Source organism: Muntiacus reevesi, chromosome 16 (assembly GCF_963930625.1).
Source record: "Muntiacus reevesi chromosome 16, mMunRee1.1, whole genome shotgun sequence".
NCBI classification, from domain to species: Eukaryota; Metazoa; Chordata; class Mammalia; order Artiodactyla; family Cervidae; genus Muntiacus; species Muntiacus reevesi.
In genome coordinates, this window is record NC_089264.1 from 38,805,509 (window position 1) to 38,823,781 (window position 18,273).

The 18,273-nt window shown below is 38.5% G+C and overlaps 1 protein-coding gene across 1 annotated transcript in view; it reads right to left on the reverse strand.

Annotated features, from left to right (window-relative positions):
- Positions 1-18,006, reverse strand: part of KCNIP4 (potassium voltage-gated channel interacting protein 4) — a 535,080-nt gene extending 517,074 nt beyond the window's left edge. Inside the window, exon 1 of the mRNA XM_065907483.1 lies at positions 17,869-18,006. Coding sequence (XP_065763555.1) covers positions 17,869-17,968 — 100 coding nt within the window. The 5' untranslated portion in view covers positions 17,969-18,006. The remainder of the gene's footprint in view (positions 1-17,868) is intronic.
- Positions 18,007-18,273: the final 267 nt, after the last annotated feature.

The following is an 18,273-nucleotide window of genomic DNA, read 5'->3' on the forward strand; positions in this document are numbered from 1 at the left end:
CTGAGTTTACCTAAACTCATGCCCATTGAGTCAGTGATGCCATCCAGTCATCTCATCCTCTGTCGTCCCCTTCTCCTCCTGCCCCCAATCCCTCCCAGCATCAGGGTCTTTTCCAATGAGTCAACTCTTCGCATGAGGTGGCCAAAGTATTGGAGTTTCAGCTTCAGCATCAGTCCTTCAAGCAGGCCAGTTAGATTACAAGACTCCTCTACACTTCTAATACATCCAAGTATGTTCTGAGTCTCCAAAGTGACCAACAGCAGTGTTTCCAAAATTCCATGGTCATTGAGGCTTTTTCTTGTCTGACCTTTGACTCTACTGAAAACACTTTCTTGGTGGCTCAGACAGTAACAAGTCTGCCTGTGATGGAGGAGACCCGGACTCAACCCCTGGGTCGGGGAGATCCTCTGCAGAAGGGAATGGCTACCTACTCTAGTGTTCTTGCCTGGAGAATCCCATGGACAGAGGAGCCTGGTGGGCTCCATGGGGCTGCAAACAGTTGGATGTGACTGAACTAGCACACTTGGTTGCAGGATTTCTCAGCACTTCTAATATGTCCAGGTATGTTCTGAGTCTCCAAAGGGACCGACAACACAGTGTTTCCAAAGTTCCATGATCAGAGAGGCCTTTTCTTGCCTGACCTTTAACTCTACTGAAAACACTTAGAAATTACTGTTTCTCTGGTACTGCTGTTACTCTGGTACTTCTGTTATTCTGGTATTACTGTGACTCTGGCAGTACTCTACAACAGGAGACAGGAGAGAAGAGGAAGTTAAGGGGCTAAATTTTTGTTTGTTTGTTTGTTTGTTTTAATTTCTTAGACTTCTGCATTGCCTGAAATTTTATGAGCTTGTGTTAATTTGGGAAAGAAAAAAACAAAGTTTTTTCACATTCATTTTACATTCATTTATATGAATTAAAATAATATTATAATAATACCAATAATATTATGGATGCTCCCATTAGAAAGTATTCTTAAATATATGAAAATAAATGTGTTCGAATCAAAGTACCATAACTCTTCTAATCATTACGTAAAAGCAAAAACTAGACTCTATTCATTTAATGTCTGAAGAATATTTCAGCTGGTCCTCCACATCCTTGGATTCAGCATCCATGGATTCAGTGAACTATTGATGGAAATTAGTTGAAACCTCAGATGCAGAACCTAAGGGTAAACTGGACCAGTGTCATTTTATATAAGGGATTTGAGCATCCTCAGATTTTGCCATCTAAGAGGGTACTAGAACAAATTCCCAGAGGTTATTGAGGGAAGACTGTATAATAGTAAGTCAATAATAAACAGAGTTAGGTAAGCCAGATATTGTTCTAAGTGCCTTATACACATATACTAATTCATTTAATCATCACAACAATCCCCTGACATAAATATTATTATCTCTACATGATAGATGAGGAACACAGAATGTGGAAAAGTTAATTTACTTCTCAAAAAGCCTCCTAGTGCCCAAGCAAGTGTGTGGAAGAATCTGGTACCAAATGTACTAGTTCCATACTGCTACTTCTTGTTCAGTCGCCAAGTCATGTCGATGACCCCATGGACTGCAGCATTCCAGGCTTCTTTATCTTTCACCATCTCCCAGAGTTTGCCCAAGTTCATATCCATACTTATAACCCTCACAATGTATTTTGCAAAGGAGTCTAGATGCCTTTAGAGGATTTCTATGGCTTATGAAAAGACTAATAAGGGCTCCTAACATTTTGAGTGCATGACCAGTCACTCTGTCACGTCCTATTCTTTGCAAGGCCATGTGACACCATGGACTGTAACCTGCCAAGCTCTTCTGTCCATGGGATTTCCCAGGCAAGAATACTGGAGTGGGTTGCCACTTCCTCCTCCAGGGGATCTTCCCGACACAAGGATCAAACCCGCATCTCCTATGTTTTCTGCATTGGCAGGCAGATTCTTTCCCACTGAGCCACCTGGGAAGCCTCCTACCATTTGACTTCCTCTATTTAACTTTTCACAACCCCCCCCACTCCTCCTTTTGAGTATTGGGGAAATACAATATGTACATAATATAAAAAATATTTTAGAATTAAAAAAACTATAAAATTTGATTTCGCAAAGTAAAAGTCATAGTATTTTACAGTTATTTAACCCCCTTATTCATAGTCACTTGCTGAGTTTATATTAAGTACAGCTGTAGGGGATATAAGCATGAGTTACAAGCTCTTTCTCTCTGAAGCGCTGCTTGGCTTTATGGAGGAGGAAAGATGTTTAACTACCAGAAATTGGGCTTGCTCCTCCAGTGGCAGGGTTAGTGTTGACTCATCTACAGCCTCTCCTCATGAAGTCTTCCTTATTACCAAGGGCTCATGAACCACAATATGATGACCAGTCCAGGGGAACTGCAAACTCAACACTGGCTCACAACACACCTATCTCCCAAGGAGCTAACTGTCCAACGCAAAGTGTGAGGGACTTGAGCTAAAAGAGAAGCCACTATCACTATTACAAAAAAAAAATTAACAGAAAGAGAAAATGGACAAACTCCCTAAACTAGGCTGAAAAAAAATCAATGACTATTGCAAATAAGAGGGGAAAAAGAGGAAATAAGAAGAGATGTTTATACAGTGCTTACCTTGGGCCAGGCACTACAAGTGCTTTACATATTTTAGCTCATTTATCCTCAAAACTCTATGATATCAACACCATTATTACTTTTTTACTGATGAGGACACTGGAACAAAAAAATGATAAGTGTGTGTGCAAGAATCCAAAGCAGGTAAGACCCAGGCTAGGGGTCAAACTCAAGCTGTCAGACTCCAGAGTATAAGTTCTTAATACCACCTGACCAACTATGATACAATGTGTAACAAGGACTGACTGGGTGACCCCACTTGTTGACTACTGCCCTTAATGTTGTCACAAGAATGCTAAGCGGTCAGTATTATCCCCACTTGTCAGAGAAGGAAAAGTAACATCAGATAACTTGCTAGTGACTGAATCTAGACAAAAACATGAGTATTTGGAACCAACGCAGTGTTCTCTCCATGATACTATCGTTTCAGGGGAGTTGTTTTGGGACTTAAGTTCTTCCCAAGTGCAAATCATGTATCACTTACATTGCATCCCCAGATCATAGCCTAAAATCGTAATGTAGAGTTTTATCCTACCCCAAATTGCATTGATTTGAAAAGTTAACCTATTGCTCTTCACAGTCATTATTTAAGAAAAAAAATCTAGCAATGAAAAAGGAAAATTATGTGGATTACATGTGTGTGCATGAGTACTCAGCTGCTTCAGTCATGTCTGACTCTTTGTGACCCCGAGGACTGTAGCCCACCAGCCTCCTCTGTCTGTGGAATTTTCTAGGCAAGAATACTGGAGTGGGTTACCATGCCCTCCTCCAGGGGATCTTCCCAACCCAGGGATCAAACCTGTATCTCCTGCATCTCTTGCATTGCAGGGAGAATCTTTACACACTGAGCCACCTGGAAAGTCCTATATGGATCATTCCTACAGTCAAATTTTATAAAGGACTTTTGAAAAAAAAAAAAATGTATGTGAAGTATTTAGGGATTTTCTGGTGTCAGAGGGTAAAGAGTCTGCCTGCAATGCAGACTGGGGTTCAATCCCTGGATCAGGAAGGCCCTCTGGAGAAGGAAACAGCAACCCACTCCAGTATCCCTGCCTGGAAAATCCCATGGCTGGAGGACCCTGACGAACTACAGTCCATGGGGTCACAGAGAGTTGGACACAACTGAGCGACTTCAGAAGAAGACAAGAAATGTGAGGTTTTTAGAATTCCTTGCTCAGGAGCCATTCGATGGGATCTTTGCAATGGTATTAAACACTTCCTTCTAATGCTGGAGGCCCCTTTCTATCCCTCTTTTCCTTTCAACCTGCTCGCAGAATTAAATAATTTGTATCTAGGTTTTCTCGTGAATGGTGCCCACTCTGATTCAGGCAAGCTGCCGTTTGAGAAAGAAAATGATTGAAGCTCAGAAGTCAAGGAAGCCAAGAATTGCCAAGAAGGAGCAAACGTCCCTCTGCACTCTCCTTCCTCGCCCCACCCTTTCCTCCCATATCACACTCCCAGGCCAATTTTCCCTTTCAGAGGAAATGAAGCAAAACACATAAATGGAGTGAAGTGGTTTATTCCTCAGAGTCGTAAAACCACAGTTCCTTGTAAAAGGTGAAGAAAATGAGCTCCTCTTGGAGATAAGTGAGGCTTTTAGGTAAAATATCAATATCCCAGGCCCTTGATAACTTCCTGACATATGACTTTCTATAGAGACAGCTTTTTGTCAACCACCATGGAAATTGTTTGACTTGAAGCAGAAAAATGATTTCAAATTATGAAAATCTGACCTTCAAGTACGGAGATGCTTCCTCTGAATGATCTTATTTTAAAGATAAACAGACATAGAACTGCTCAATTTTAAATATGTGTTCTGGATCAAAAAAAGTTTTTTATTTTTAAATTGATAAATGATTGTTTCAGTGGACACTGCATTTCTCCTATTGGAAAAAATAATGTGCATTTCATATTAATATTCTTTTCCTTTTAAAAGTAACCTCTAAGATGTTGTTTACACACATGCCAAAAATGGACAAGTTCAAAGGAGAAATGAAAAATGTCGGTGTTTGTTCTCTCCACACTGTGTATGTACTTTTTAAAGTGGGATCATCATTTTGCATACTGCTTTGAAACTTGCTCTTTTAACTTAAGAAATATATTCTAAACACCTTTTCAACACAGTGGTATTTGACAGTCTCAAAGGACATATGCTAGGCAAATGAGGGGATTGATCAGTAGGAAAATGAAATAGGGCTCTTGCCCAAACTGAATGAATTCAAAATTGAAGCAATGGCCGGGAGAGATGACACTGATCAGGCAGGAATCCGAGCTTAAGAAGGGCAGCAGGTTGGACCCTGAAGAGGCAGCCAGGAAACCACAAGATAGGGCCTTTCCTCAAGGAGGGAGGTGCAAGACCTGGTGAGTAAGAACCAGGAAAGATAAGAACACATACTTGGACACCTACTAGCGGTCAGAACTAGTCATTCCAAGCACTTTATGTCCATTAAAAATGTTTTGCTTTCAGACAGTATTCTGTGAGCTAGATGTAGTAGGGAATTTTATAGAATACATAGAGGATCAGGAAGCTTAAATAATTTTCCTGAGATCACACAGCTAGTTAGAGTACAGATTGCAGTCAGGATGGTTTTAATCCAGACATATAGCATATTCCACTTCAATCCACAGTCAAATTTCATTCTCTCTCCAGTGCTCTTTTGCACTGTGCTTTTGTTCTTATATATATGGTTAAATATAAGTTCACCTCCCAAAGAATCTTCACAGATCTTGATGCAAAAGAATTAAGAATCAGGTTCTTTAAACAGACAGTTTATCAAATTAACTGATGAAGTTCATCATTTATGTTGTCGGAGACTGTGTGCATGTGATGTATCTAAGTGTGTGCCCTCATGAGTCTAGTGTATGATTACACAAATACATATTTGTACACAAGTTTGTACATGTACAGAGACATACAAAATTGCATACCTCATTGATTTAAATAGTCCTTGAACACACAGTTTTGAAGATAAGGCTCAGATTAGTAGCTACTAGGTATTGATTAGTAACTGCTAGGAACTGATTAGTAACTACTAGATACAAATCTAACTACTAGATACAGAATTGAGAAATAAAAATTTCAATCACTGATCCATGCCTCATCACACAGCTAGAGGACGTAATCCCCACCTAGATTCATATCAAGTTTTCTGTAGTTGGACCTCTATAGTCTGAGCCACTATATCTGTTTTTGCATATTTGGAGGTTGTATTAACCACATTCTCTCTAATATTTCCCAGCTACTTTTCTCATTCTTCCAACTTGCTACCCAATTTTGCCCTTCTCTTTGAATATTTCTGGAAAGAATGATCTAGCAGTAATGTACCTAAGAAAGTGCTTACTTTATCCCAGTCAGGGAGAGTCTTCTTTTAAAATGATGGTCCCAGACCTCAAACGGGCACTAAAGCAGTGCCCAACAATGGCCTCACATTTGCTCAGTAAACCCACTCTCTCAAGTTCTAAAAAGACTAGACTGTACTTTCTCTCTCTTTAAAACATCCATTACTCCCTGCTCCACAAATGCTTTTCACCTCACTCCATTTCACAGTAACAGAAGAAGAAAGCAATTACTATGGTGTCTCTCAGCTTCCTGTTATGAATGTGCCAACATTTACATTGGTACCCTCTGCCATCTGTAGCTTATAATACAGGGAAGGAAAGTCTCCACTGCAACCTAGGCCAACTCCTTTGTAACAGCAGGGACCTCAGTGTTTTTGTCCTTGTTGTATCCCTAGCCCCTAGAACAGCATATGGTAAAACTTTGGTTAAGTATAGATTAAATGAAAGTATGTATGAATGAATGAATACCCATGAACATGGGAAGGTCCATCTGTCCTAGATGAAGACTAAGGAAAAGGTAAACATGAAGATTTCTATGGTGGCACTCCAAATCTATAGCATACAGCTATAATAGGTAATCATAAATAAAAAATTATAAATAATAAATTCATTATTTATATTCACCCATGCCTCATTTTCTCAGTCTTTGTCCTACATGGGTTTTACATTGTATGTACAATAAATGGCCACATTTATTGTAGTAATCATGTACAGATGTGAGAGCTGGGCCATAAAGAATACCAGGCACTGAAGAACTGATGCTTTTGAACTGTGGTGCTGGAGAAGACTCTTGAGAGTCCTTTGGACTGCAAGGAGATCAAACCAGTCAATCCAAAAGGAAATAAATCCTCAATATTCATTGGAAGGACTGATGCTAAAGCTGAAGCTCCAATACTTTGGCCACCTGATGCGAAGATCCAGCTCATTAGAAAAGACCCTGATGCTGGGAAAGATTGATGGCAGGAGGAGAAGGGGAAAACAGAGGATGAGATGGTTGGATGGCATCACTGACTCAATGGACATGAGTTTGAGAATACTCCAGGAGGTGATGAAGGACAGGGAAGCCTGGGATGCTGCAGTCCACGGGATCGCAAAGAGTTGGACACGACTGAGTGACTGAACAACAAAAACAAATGGGGACCCCTAACAGGAATTTTGTATCCAGCTTTCTGTTTTGGAAGATAGACCTTGATTTCTGTGTCCCCAGCCGTAGACTTTACAATGCCAAAAAATGCAAGATTTTCTAAGTTCACAGTAGGAGCAGATCATGGTTAAGTCAGGCCTGAATCTTAGATAATTTGGAATATGTGCTAAGTCGTTTCAGTCATGTCGACCCCATGAACTGTAACCTGCCAGGCTCCTCAGTCCATGGGATTCTCCAGGCAAGAATACTGGAGGGTTGCCATGCCCTCCTCCATGGGATCTTCCTGACCCAATGATTGAACCCCCGTCTCTGTGTCTCCTGCATTGGCAGGTGGGTTCTTTACCACAAGAGCCACCTGGGAAGGCTGATTTGGAATATAAGAACCTGTTTTTTTTTTTTTTTTTTTTTTTTTAAAGAGGGAATAAAACACCTATACAAGATTTGGTGTGGGAGTTAACATTTATTTTGAAAGGGAATGGGAGGAGGTCCACACTCTTGAGGGAGTCTTCAGCTTAACCTTTATTTATCTCAAATAAATAAACCTGACCATGACTCAGCCCTATTTGAGAAGCAGATAGGATGGGAACATGATGGTTTCAATGTCAATGGTATGGATTTTCATCCCAGCTAGACCACCTCTATGTACATGATCCAAGTGACTGAGACTTCCAGAGCATATACTTTCTCATTTCTTTAATCTTCAGTTATATAACTGGTTCATAAAAATTGTCAACAAGTCTAATGCATATAGACAATGCTGCCCGCGGTGCCTGGCATAGACTCAACACATTTCTTATTCAGGTGTTATGGTGTTACTAGCAAGTCATGGCACCTTCTTGCTCGCCAGCTCTGGGCCCTCCCTGCTTGAGGCCCTACTCCCGTATTCATTTGATGCCACAATGCCTAAGCACAAGCCTTTGGTATTTGACCCTGTGTCTTCACCACTGTGGGTCAGATTTTGGCATACTTCATCAGTTTTTTTCATGAGCTTTGTTTCTGCCTGTGTACCAGAGACTTTCCCCTAGCCCCTATCTTCCTGAGCATAAGCCAAAACACTAGAAAATAGCAATATAAAAAAGATACTCATAATATATTAAGTAAATAAAGAGCCAGAATTCCTACAGTTGTGGCTAATAAAATTATTCTTACAGGGTTCTGTAAAAATTAGAAAAATGTAAAATTATTAGCTTCTCACTCGTAATTTATCACAGTCATAGATGGTGCACTTATTATGGTGTCTACTGCTATCATTAGTTTTATAAATTTTAACAAGTCAATTAACCTTCCTGGGCTTCAATTTTGTCATAAAATGAGGGGGTGGGACTACAGTCTCTTTATTTCTTATTAGCTCCAAAATAATGTTATTAGTACAAATATCTGGTCTATTATTCTCATCTCAACTTGGAACATGCCCAATTTGAATATTTATCTTTGGAGTTAATATGTGGGGGAGGAGGAGTTACTCAAAGGATAACAACACAGCTTTCCTTTTTCTAAAATTTGCTTTTTTTGCCTCCACTGTCTTCATACTCTGACTACAGCAGGTGCTCAGGAAATATCATTAAATTTTTAAAATATCTTCTCTAGTAAAGTCTTACTAAGACAATTTACATTGTTCCTATAGATACAATTAAGAGCAGCCTTTGTATCTTAGGATCTTGAAGTAGCCTAGTAAGGAGAAATGAAGACTAGACCTGCTTACCTACTAACCCTCATGGGCTAGTAGAATGGTAGATCTAGCTTAGCAAAAGGAAATTAATATTGAGGCCTAACCACACGCTAAAGATGGGTCATGGGAAGTAGAGGGAGTTCTTCCATGTGAGAGAGGTCTGGCAAAAGGCAATGAGTCGCTGTCCTGGTGGTTGTCCGGGGCAAAGCAAAGATGTGTCTGCCCTTGCTGAGACTGGGGCAGGTGGACATGGTGTGAAAACTGATATCAGAGCCTATAAAAGAACCTGGAATAGGGGATTCATAGAGACTTCCAGCGGAGAATCCACCTGCCAATGCAGGAGACGTGAGTTTGACCCCTGAGTCGGGAAGATCCCCTAGAGAAGGAAATGGCAACCCACTCCAGTATTCTTACCTAGGAAATCTCACAGATAGAGGAGACTGGTCAGCTGTAATCCACGGGGTTGCAAAGAGTCAGACACAGCTTAGTGACTAAACAATTAAAAGAGACTTCCTAGTCTAATCTTTCAGTGGCTTTCCAGTATACGAAGAACAAAACCCAAAGTTGTGGCGATGATCCTGGAAGGTGTGCCCTTGACCATCTCACCACTATTACCATCACCCTTCCAGCTCACTCTGCTCCACTTCCACCAGCCTCCCTCTATTCGTTGGACACAAGAAACAAACTTTCAAGCAAAGGCCCTTGTACTTGCTTATCACTTTGCTTGGAATTCTCTTGTTTCAGACCCTACAATGTTATACACACTCATTTCTTAAAAGTATTGGCAGAAGTCACTTCTTCAGAAAGGCCTTTTCTGATCACTCTATTATAATATCGCTGATTCTCTCCTCTTGTTGTATTTTGTGCCTGCCTTTATTAAATATCAGATTATATACTCTTTTGTTACTGTATCTTTTTGTCTTGCTTCCCTGATAGGATGTAAATTCCACAAGGACTTGGACTGCACTTATTACTGTGCCTAGAAGTATGTGTGAAACATAGCAGAGATACATATTTAGTGAATGAAAGAAGGATACTATAACTACCTGTCTCCCATACATTTCTGTGGCATTTGTAGTATTTTCATCTCAAAATTTAGCAAATCAGCTTGCAAGAGCAAAGGTTTTGTTTCTTTCCTTAAGTCTGAATCTCCAGTGTCTAGAACAGTGGCCGATATTTGGGATGCTCAACAAATAATCCTCAATGTTGTTGACTGTAAAAGTAAAAAGTTCCTGTACTGTAGTTTCACAAGGGAAATGAATGATCAGTTTTCGAATATAAGTAGCCATAGAACCAGTTTTAAGCCCAACCCAACTGCTCAATGACAACTTTCCATTAAGAGTAACCACTCTTTGGAGAGCCTCAAATTCCATAAAACATTAGCAGTGTTTTCCTCTGAACAACTGTATCCTCCAAGCTCACCTCCCACTTGCTTAGCAAGCAATAAATTCAGTTTTGATTTCAGAAATTGAGTGGTGGCCTCCTTTTTTTAAGAAAGAAAGATGATGGTGCCTAACCATAATGGCAAAACACAGAAGTCATTTATAATATTCTAGAGCTGGCTCTAAGCACACATAAATACTAACTCATTTCAATCTGTACAACAAACGAGGGTGGCGGGTACTAGGATTATTCCTATTTAAGATATAAAGAAACTGAGGCACAGAAGACCGGGATGCTTATCCAGAGTCATACAACTAATACATATTACATACGGGATTTGATTGTTGTCCATTTACTTTGCCTTAGAGGGTGTTCTTCGCATCTATATGCTATGTCCTCTCTGTAAGAACTGATCCATACAATTGGTGTATTTTTAGCAATGAGATTCATCTTGATGATGTTCAATGCTTTTCAAATAATTGCTTCCAACAGCCTGGACAGTGGGGGTAAATTTCAAACAGAGAGGTCAAGGTAGGCCTCTGTGAGATGGTACAAACAATGAACAAGGTGCTTCTTGCTTTTAATAATCAGTGTGATGAACAATTAGGATAAATACCCTCGTGATTTGTAAATGTATCCGCTGGCTACTAATCCTGGACCTTCCAAATATCCATCCATTGGCACCACTGAATGACTGTCAGGGGGTAATAACTCTTTACCACTAACATGCAGACAAGTCATCAAGGTGGAAATTATCTCAATTTATGGACAAGTCCCTCAGCCTGAGGATATTTTGTAAACAAATCTTATCATCTACATCTTAGAATCCTTGAACTTTAGAGTTATTGGTCCAGTAGCAAAATAATTAAGGAGTGCTATAATTTAGATAAATATTTCGTGGAACTTAGATTATGTTTTAAGTTTATTGTCTGAGCACAATAAATTAGATTTTTTCTCTGCAGAGAAGAGTCTGTCAAGATCAAGTCATTCAATAAGTACCTTACTCTTTCTGAGACTCAGTTTGTTGAACTATGAAATGATTGATTTGGAATTGGTAATTTCTAAAGGATTTCCCATTTTATGAAGCCTTGATAAATCAGAGCTTCAATTATGTGATTTAGACATGTATCTTTCCTCCTTTTTCCCTCTTCCTCATTTTCTTTTTGTTCATTATCATAGCTGTGATTTTACGTAGAATGCCTCTACAAAGGAGTAGAAGTAAAACAAAAAATAAAAGTCAAATGTTTAAAAAGGAACTATTTTTAGGCATAGTTGTAAGGAGATTTACTTTATGTTATGGCCTTTATTTATCTGTGTAAACTTTATCTCATTTCTGAATATTTATCTTCTATAGTCATTTTGAATGTCATTTGGATCAGTGCCACTATGAAGGTATTGGAACTAATCCAGGTTCCTTCCTTACTCCCCTGTGACCTTGAGCAAATTATTAATCACTCTGAATCTCCATTTTCTTCCATCTGCAAAACAGAAATAACACCTACAATCTCAATTGGTTGATAAGATAATTCAGGGCATAGTATATGTAATACTCCTCTCACCCTGTTTGTCCAACAGTGAATTCTCAACTCAGTTAAGCTTTCTTCTTTCCCTTGAACTCTGATCCCCATAGCTAGAACCATTTGGGTTCCTTCATGCTTTATACCTTCTGATAAAGGCTAGAGTATGTATTTTCATTGATGACCATCTTTTCAAGCCTAAAACCTCACTGAAGCTTGTGCTACACTAGAAATCAATGCTAGATGCACTCGATCCAAAATTCTAGTGTGAATCATCTTACTACCTTTGTCTATGCTCCAAACAGTTCTTAGACCCCTTTATAAAAACAACAACAACAACAACAACAAAAAACCCTTCTTGGATTCAGAGTCTCATCTCTATACTATAACATCAGATACAGAGTTTTCTCCCTCACCAGCCCTCCTCTGTTCCATCTATTTCCAGAATTCCCACCTATTACCCTCAGACAAACTAGACAGAAACTGGTCTCTGTCTAAGGATGAACACATATATCTACTTTCTTAATTTTTATCCCAGAGTTCACCTGAATCTCTCTGACTGAAATTTAATTTAAATTCACTTACAGTAAAACATTTTGCCTAGTTTATAAGGTAGAGGATTTATACTCTTCTCTCTGCTGTACTTAGAGTAGCATAGACAGCAGGTCAGTACAAATATTTTTGATTATTAAACAATGTTAGTGATTGAGAGTGTCTCACATAGAGAATGTGTTCAAAAAAGTCTTATAGGAAGAGTTAGTGGATACTTGACTTGACACTTTCTCCTCTTCACCAAATATTTGCCATTGCATCATTCTGTAATGTCTGGGAGATTAAAATTATAGAATAGGATATAGAAACTGATGGCCCGAGTTTGAATTCCAGCTTTATGACCTACTGGCTGAGTAACCTTGAGCTGTTATTTAGTCTCTGAAGCTCTATTTTTTCATCTTTAAACTGAGAACAGGACCAGGGTGAAGATGAAATAAGACTATTACCTACCTCAGGACTAGTGTGAGGATTAAATAAGATTATTAGTATACTAATAGTGATACTGCCTCTATACTATACTATAGAACACTTTAGTACACAGCTTAATAGTATATTATGTCCAACACAAGCCTTGCATTTTGGTAACTCTTAATAAAGCAAGATATTAATATTATTTATCATTATTTCATTGTATGGATAAAATATGGATTACAGAGGTAAAGAAATAGCCCAGAATCCAATGACTATTAAGAGGTGAAGCAGTGATTAGAATCCAAGCAAAATAATTCTATATCTTCTGAGTAAATCTCTGAACATACTAAATCTCTTCTTCCAATAGTCCCTTTGTAGACATTAATGTTCTTGAAATATTAACTATAAAAGATCCTAAATAAGATCAAATTGTCTAAGCATTCTCTTTATTCCACTCCTAGATATTGCAAAAAAAAATATTTAAGCTTTCTAATATCTCTATAAATGATTTTCTCTTTCTTAAACACTCCAGTTTAGAAAGACCTTTCTGATAGTCCAAATACACACAGCTTTACCATTCCATTGCATTTGAAGAAGCAAAAATGCTAGGAGAATTTTAAAAGAGTCTGCTTTGTAAATTTCCATTAAGCTATTTGAGATAGAAATTATAGCTCCCTCCCTATCGAGTCCTCATTAAAGATCATAGAATGGTCACAAAGTCAGTAGAGTTTGGAAAACCGGCCCAATTTATTGACAGACCCAGCAAACCCACACTTCTATCAACAACACAGGAAAATTAAGAAGTTGGGTTCTGAAAATTCATCTTTGAGTATATGGCTAAAGCCTTGTTCAGATCTCATGGGAAAGTTGTATTACAGTAACGTGCTGCTGCTGCTGCTGCTAAGTCGCTTCAGTCGTGTCCGACTCTGTGCGACCCCATAGACAGCAGCCCACCAGGCTCCCCCGTCCCTGGGGTTCTCCAGGCAAGAACACTGGAGTGGGTTGCCATTTCCTTCTCCAATGCATGAAAGTGAAAAGTCAAAGTGAAATCGCTCAGTCGTACCCGACTCTTAGTGACCCCATGGACTGCAGCCTACCAGGCTCCTCCATCCATGGGATTTTCCAGGCAAGAGTACTGGAGTGGGGTGCCGTTGCCTTCTCCGATTACAGTATCATAGATATCTGCTAAACAAAGTGAGCACCATCAACAGGAAAGAAATCCTAGTGCATATTCTACAAAGGACTTAGCAGTTGGTTTCTTTTTTGTCTTTTTATGAAAGGAATTATAAATAAAAGATACTGTTTTTCAAGTCATGTGTGTTATTGTGCTTTCGTAAAATTTTGCCTTGTATCAAGGTTCATAGTAGGAAGAAGGATGATTCTTTCTTAATTCAGTAACTACTTCAGCATGGTTTAATACATATTTGTGTGAAAAGTGAATATTTTCACAACCCAGTGTTGCATACAGAAATAATGACAGCTTTGCCATTGAAATTTTGATTCAATTTCTCCTTGGAACCTGTTAACAGAAAACCACTTTCATTTTTATAGCTGGAAAACAGGTAATTTACTCTTGTGAGGTTTTAGGAATATTCCAGACCAGCATAACTCTTGAGCTTTCCGAATTCCTCACTATGTAGAGAGAACCTGTGAATTCAAAACCTTGGCTGTGTGTGTTATCCTCAAAACTTTGCTCAAGGTAAAAATATTATTTGCATGCACCCTGCTCATGCATAGTTGCTTCAGTCATGTCTGATTCTTTCTAACACTATGCTTGCATATTGACCTGGTATTAATATTTCTTTTTTTAAAAAAAGAAACACTGAACTTTGAATTGCAAAAAAAAAAAAAAAAAGAAGAAGAACTGGACTATGAAACATTAATAAATTATAACATGGTGTGTTTATCTGTTGTTGCAAACCCATATAAGTTTTGAGAAACTCTATCACAAGGATGCCTAAAATAGCAGCCCCAAATGTCAAATTCTAGAGCTACAGGGAAGGACATTTCTCTCTTCTCCTGAAATGCAATGAAAATCTCCCTTGGGGTATGATGAATTAGCCCACTATGGAAGAGAAGGAAAGATGAGCCTAGTAGCAGCACTGTCCCAAAGTGGGACATTAATACCCATTTCATAAGAAAGAATACATGCTATATAAAAGATCAAATTTGAATTACCTGATAGACTTATAGAACTTTTGAAATGGAAATTTCCGTGAAGATTATCAAGTCCAATTTTTTCATTTTAGACAACTGAAGAGGTAAAGTGGCTTACCCAAGTTTAGAAAGCAATGGAGTGGCAAAGGGGAAGTACGAGTCTGTAGTCCTACTACTGTTTCATTTTCTCCTGCCAAAGAACGTTATCTGCTAAATGCAACTTTTTTGTTTGTAAATACATGCCATGCAGGAGATGAAAGTGACATGGGTTCAATCCCGGGGTCAGGAAGATCCCCTGGATTAGGAAATGGCAACCCACTCCAGTATTCTTGCTTGGAGAATCCCAAGGACAGAGGAGCCCAGCGGGTTACAGTCCATAGGGTCACAAAGAGTCATACAAGGTTGAAGCAATTTAGCACTTACCATGAATCTATGTGTATATGTGTTTCTGCATATCATCCATAGACTGGAAGAGAAGGACCCAGGACACCCATTCTACAGGCTTGTGCAAAGAAAGGGAGCTCAAAGTACTCAAAGATAAGCAAATACAAATATTTCAGATTTTAATGTTATCAATTTATTTTGAAGTACATTTTTTTCTATACATACTTAGGGCAGGATTACTACATTAGGCAAACACAGTATTGTACATGCCCTTGAGAACATACTGCACATACAATAATACAAAAAACTACATTCTGGATGATGACTACACTATAAAACATTTGCGAGTTTAGATGAAAAGGTTTAATTGCTTAGGGAAAAAGAAATTTCAAAATCATCCTCATAGGAGTTTAAGCAAGGTTCAAATTTTTCTATCTAATACTCAAATTTCTTTACTAGGTCACTTGAGCAGACAGACAAGAAAGGTGAAGGAATCATTATCCCCGGCTTAGATATGTAAAATGATGGGGAGAAAGAGAACTCTTATTTGAAAATGAAATGAGCATCAGTGTTTGCTTTGAAAACAGCTTTAGAAAAATCTATGAAGATACTATTTTAAATGCTGTTGATCTTTTTTATTCACTAAAACTAGGTTGTAACTTTAAAGTGTGCACATTCGGAGCTACATATTCAAACTATATACAATGAAATATAGCATATTCATGTGTCTATTTGTTCTATATCTCCAGTAAGCAAACTATGCGACCAACTTCAATACCGTTTTGAAGGTTTTCTGACTCTAGCTTTGACTTTGGCGATAAGTCTTAAACTTCACAATAGAAACTACTACAGCTCTCTTTCTTGGTCAGCTTATACATATTGAGTATAATCTGCCTTGATATGGTCATTAACATTTTACTATCTCAAAATACTTTCTAAAACCTGGAATTAAGATATGGGCTTATGTTAAAGTTTATGAGAAAGCACAGTCTCTCCACAGTATTGGTACAATGTTGGCCTGGAAAATACTGATATTGTAAACTATAGAATACAAGATTGAAACTGTTCATACAAATTAGTACAGTTTGAAATATAACAAAGAATAGGGAAATAGTTTTATAAAGGGTAGCAGTCCTTAGAGGAAGGGAATGCATGTTATCATTTGGTTTGTACTCCTGAAACAAAAGCAGTCCTAGAGAGGTATCATCACAAAATGCCGAGTAACAGCTCTCAAAAAAAGTGTTTTAAGAATGACCACAAATCATCCATGAAATCAGTTAAAAACGAAAGTCCCTCAACAGAGCTAGAAATACTGGCACTCCTCTAAGGAACTGTCAGTCTCAGAGAGAATAAAAACCAGGACATTAAAATGGGAGGTCCCAATCACATTTGCCAGGAAAATAACACACACTCAAAGGCAGAGAAGCCAAACCAAGTTATTGGTGTCACAACAATGCATTAGGTAAAGTCAATTTTAAACAGCAGTTACTACTTCCAGATTTTACAATTTTATCTTCTTCTTCACACGGTAAATATTGCCACTACAGAGGGCTTTCAAAAAGCATTCCGTAAACTTTAAAATCACTTTAACAATCCCTACTTTATACCATCTCCCCCCTCCAAGCTGTTACAGATGTAGGCGTCTGTAACCTACATCAGAGTGACACGCTTCCTATCATTTGACGTTTGCTGTTTGTAAAGGCAGCTTTATTTATGTCACACGTGGCAGTCATTTTCTGGGGGACCAGATCAGTTGTGAATGTAAATATATTTACAAATATCTGCATTTTTTATTCAAGTTTAAAATTTGAAGCAAAATGCATATCAAGCACAAATACATCAACCATCACCTAGGGATGCTTTAAAAAATTGCTCTGACAACTTTATAGAAATAATAACTGGCTGTATGCAAAAAACTCTGTGTGTTCTGCACAGTAAGCAAATAATAATCTGAATTTACTCAGATTCTCAAAGAAACATCAAATTAAGGACAAGATACAGGCAAATACACACCTTAGTTTTTTAAAGAAACGAGTCGATTGTTAGGGAAAATAGGGGAGTGAGCATCTGATGAACGTAAACAGCAACACTTGGAAAACAATTGGCTCTTTGGAATCTATGCTAAACTCTGTCGTTTGAGTTGGGGACTCTGCCCCTTAGAGTCTCCGTTGGGATGGAAAATAGGTAATGTTATAAATACTACTTGAGACAACCTTATAAAAACCTTGTCATTCTTGGGCTCCAATCTTAAACTGTAAGAAATTATAATCAATGTATAATCATCTCCATTTGATGAATGCATTTACACAGCAAGAAACAAGTGGACCACACAATATATCCAAATAAAATTTGCTTATACAATAAAAGGGGATATTAGATAAAGTGAAATAACATCAATATGGACTAAATGCTCTCAATACAAGCAGATATACCGATTATAAACATTTTATCTCAGTTTAAGTGCTAACATTCGGACCCAAAGTGTTTCTCATAGTTTTAACGTTCTTTTGCTCTGAAAACGTTACTGAAACTTACCAAAAAAGTTTATTTTATTCATCTTTCCTACCCTGAAAAACCCACCTCTCCTCAAGTCCACCCCGGAGTAACATTTCTCTGATCTCATCCCAGGTGCCTCTTATGCTCCCTCAAGAAAATTTTATTGCAAAACAGAGAATTTTTAGAAGTCACTAAAAAGCACTCCCTTACCTTCTAAACCTGCTTCAATCAGCCCAAACTGTTCCAATACTTTAACAAAAAGCACAATGACGATGAGAACTGCTATCATCTCAAGCCCTTCCAAGTTCATGGTCAGCTAGGTCATGGTCCGACCACAGCTACTGGAAGTGCTCCTCTGCCTGGCTCTCTTTGTAAAGCCATTAAACTACATTAAGAAGGCTACTGCCAGAGAAGGGGAGGAGGAGAGCTAGAGAGAGAGGGAGAGAGAGAGGGAGAGAGAGCGCAAGGAGACGACGAGATGGAGAGAGGGCGTGAATGAGAGAAAATGCATTCATCCTGTCTACTGTAGCAGAGGCCAGAAGTGGCAGCCGGATAAACTCGGGCCTGTCGGAATTATCGGCTTCCTCTTTATCACTCTTACACAGAAAGACAGCC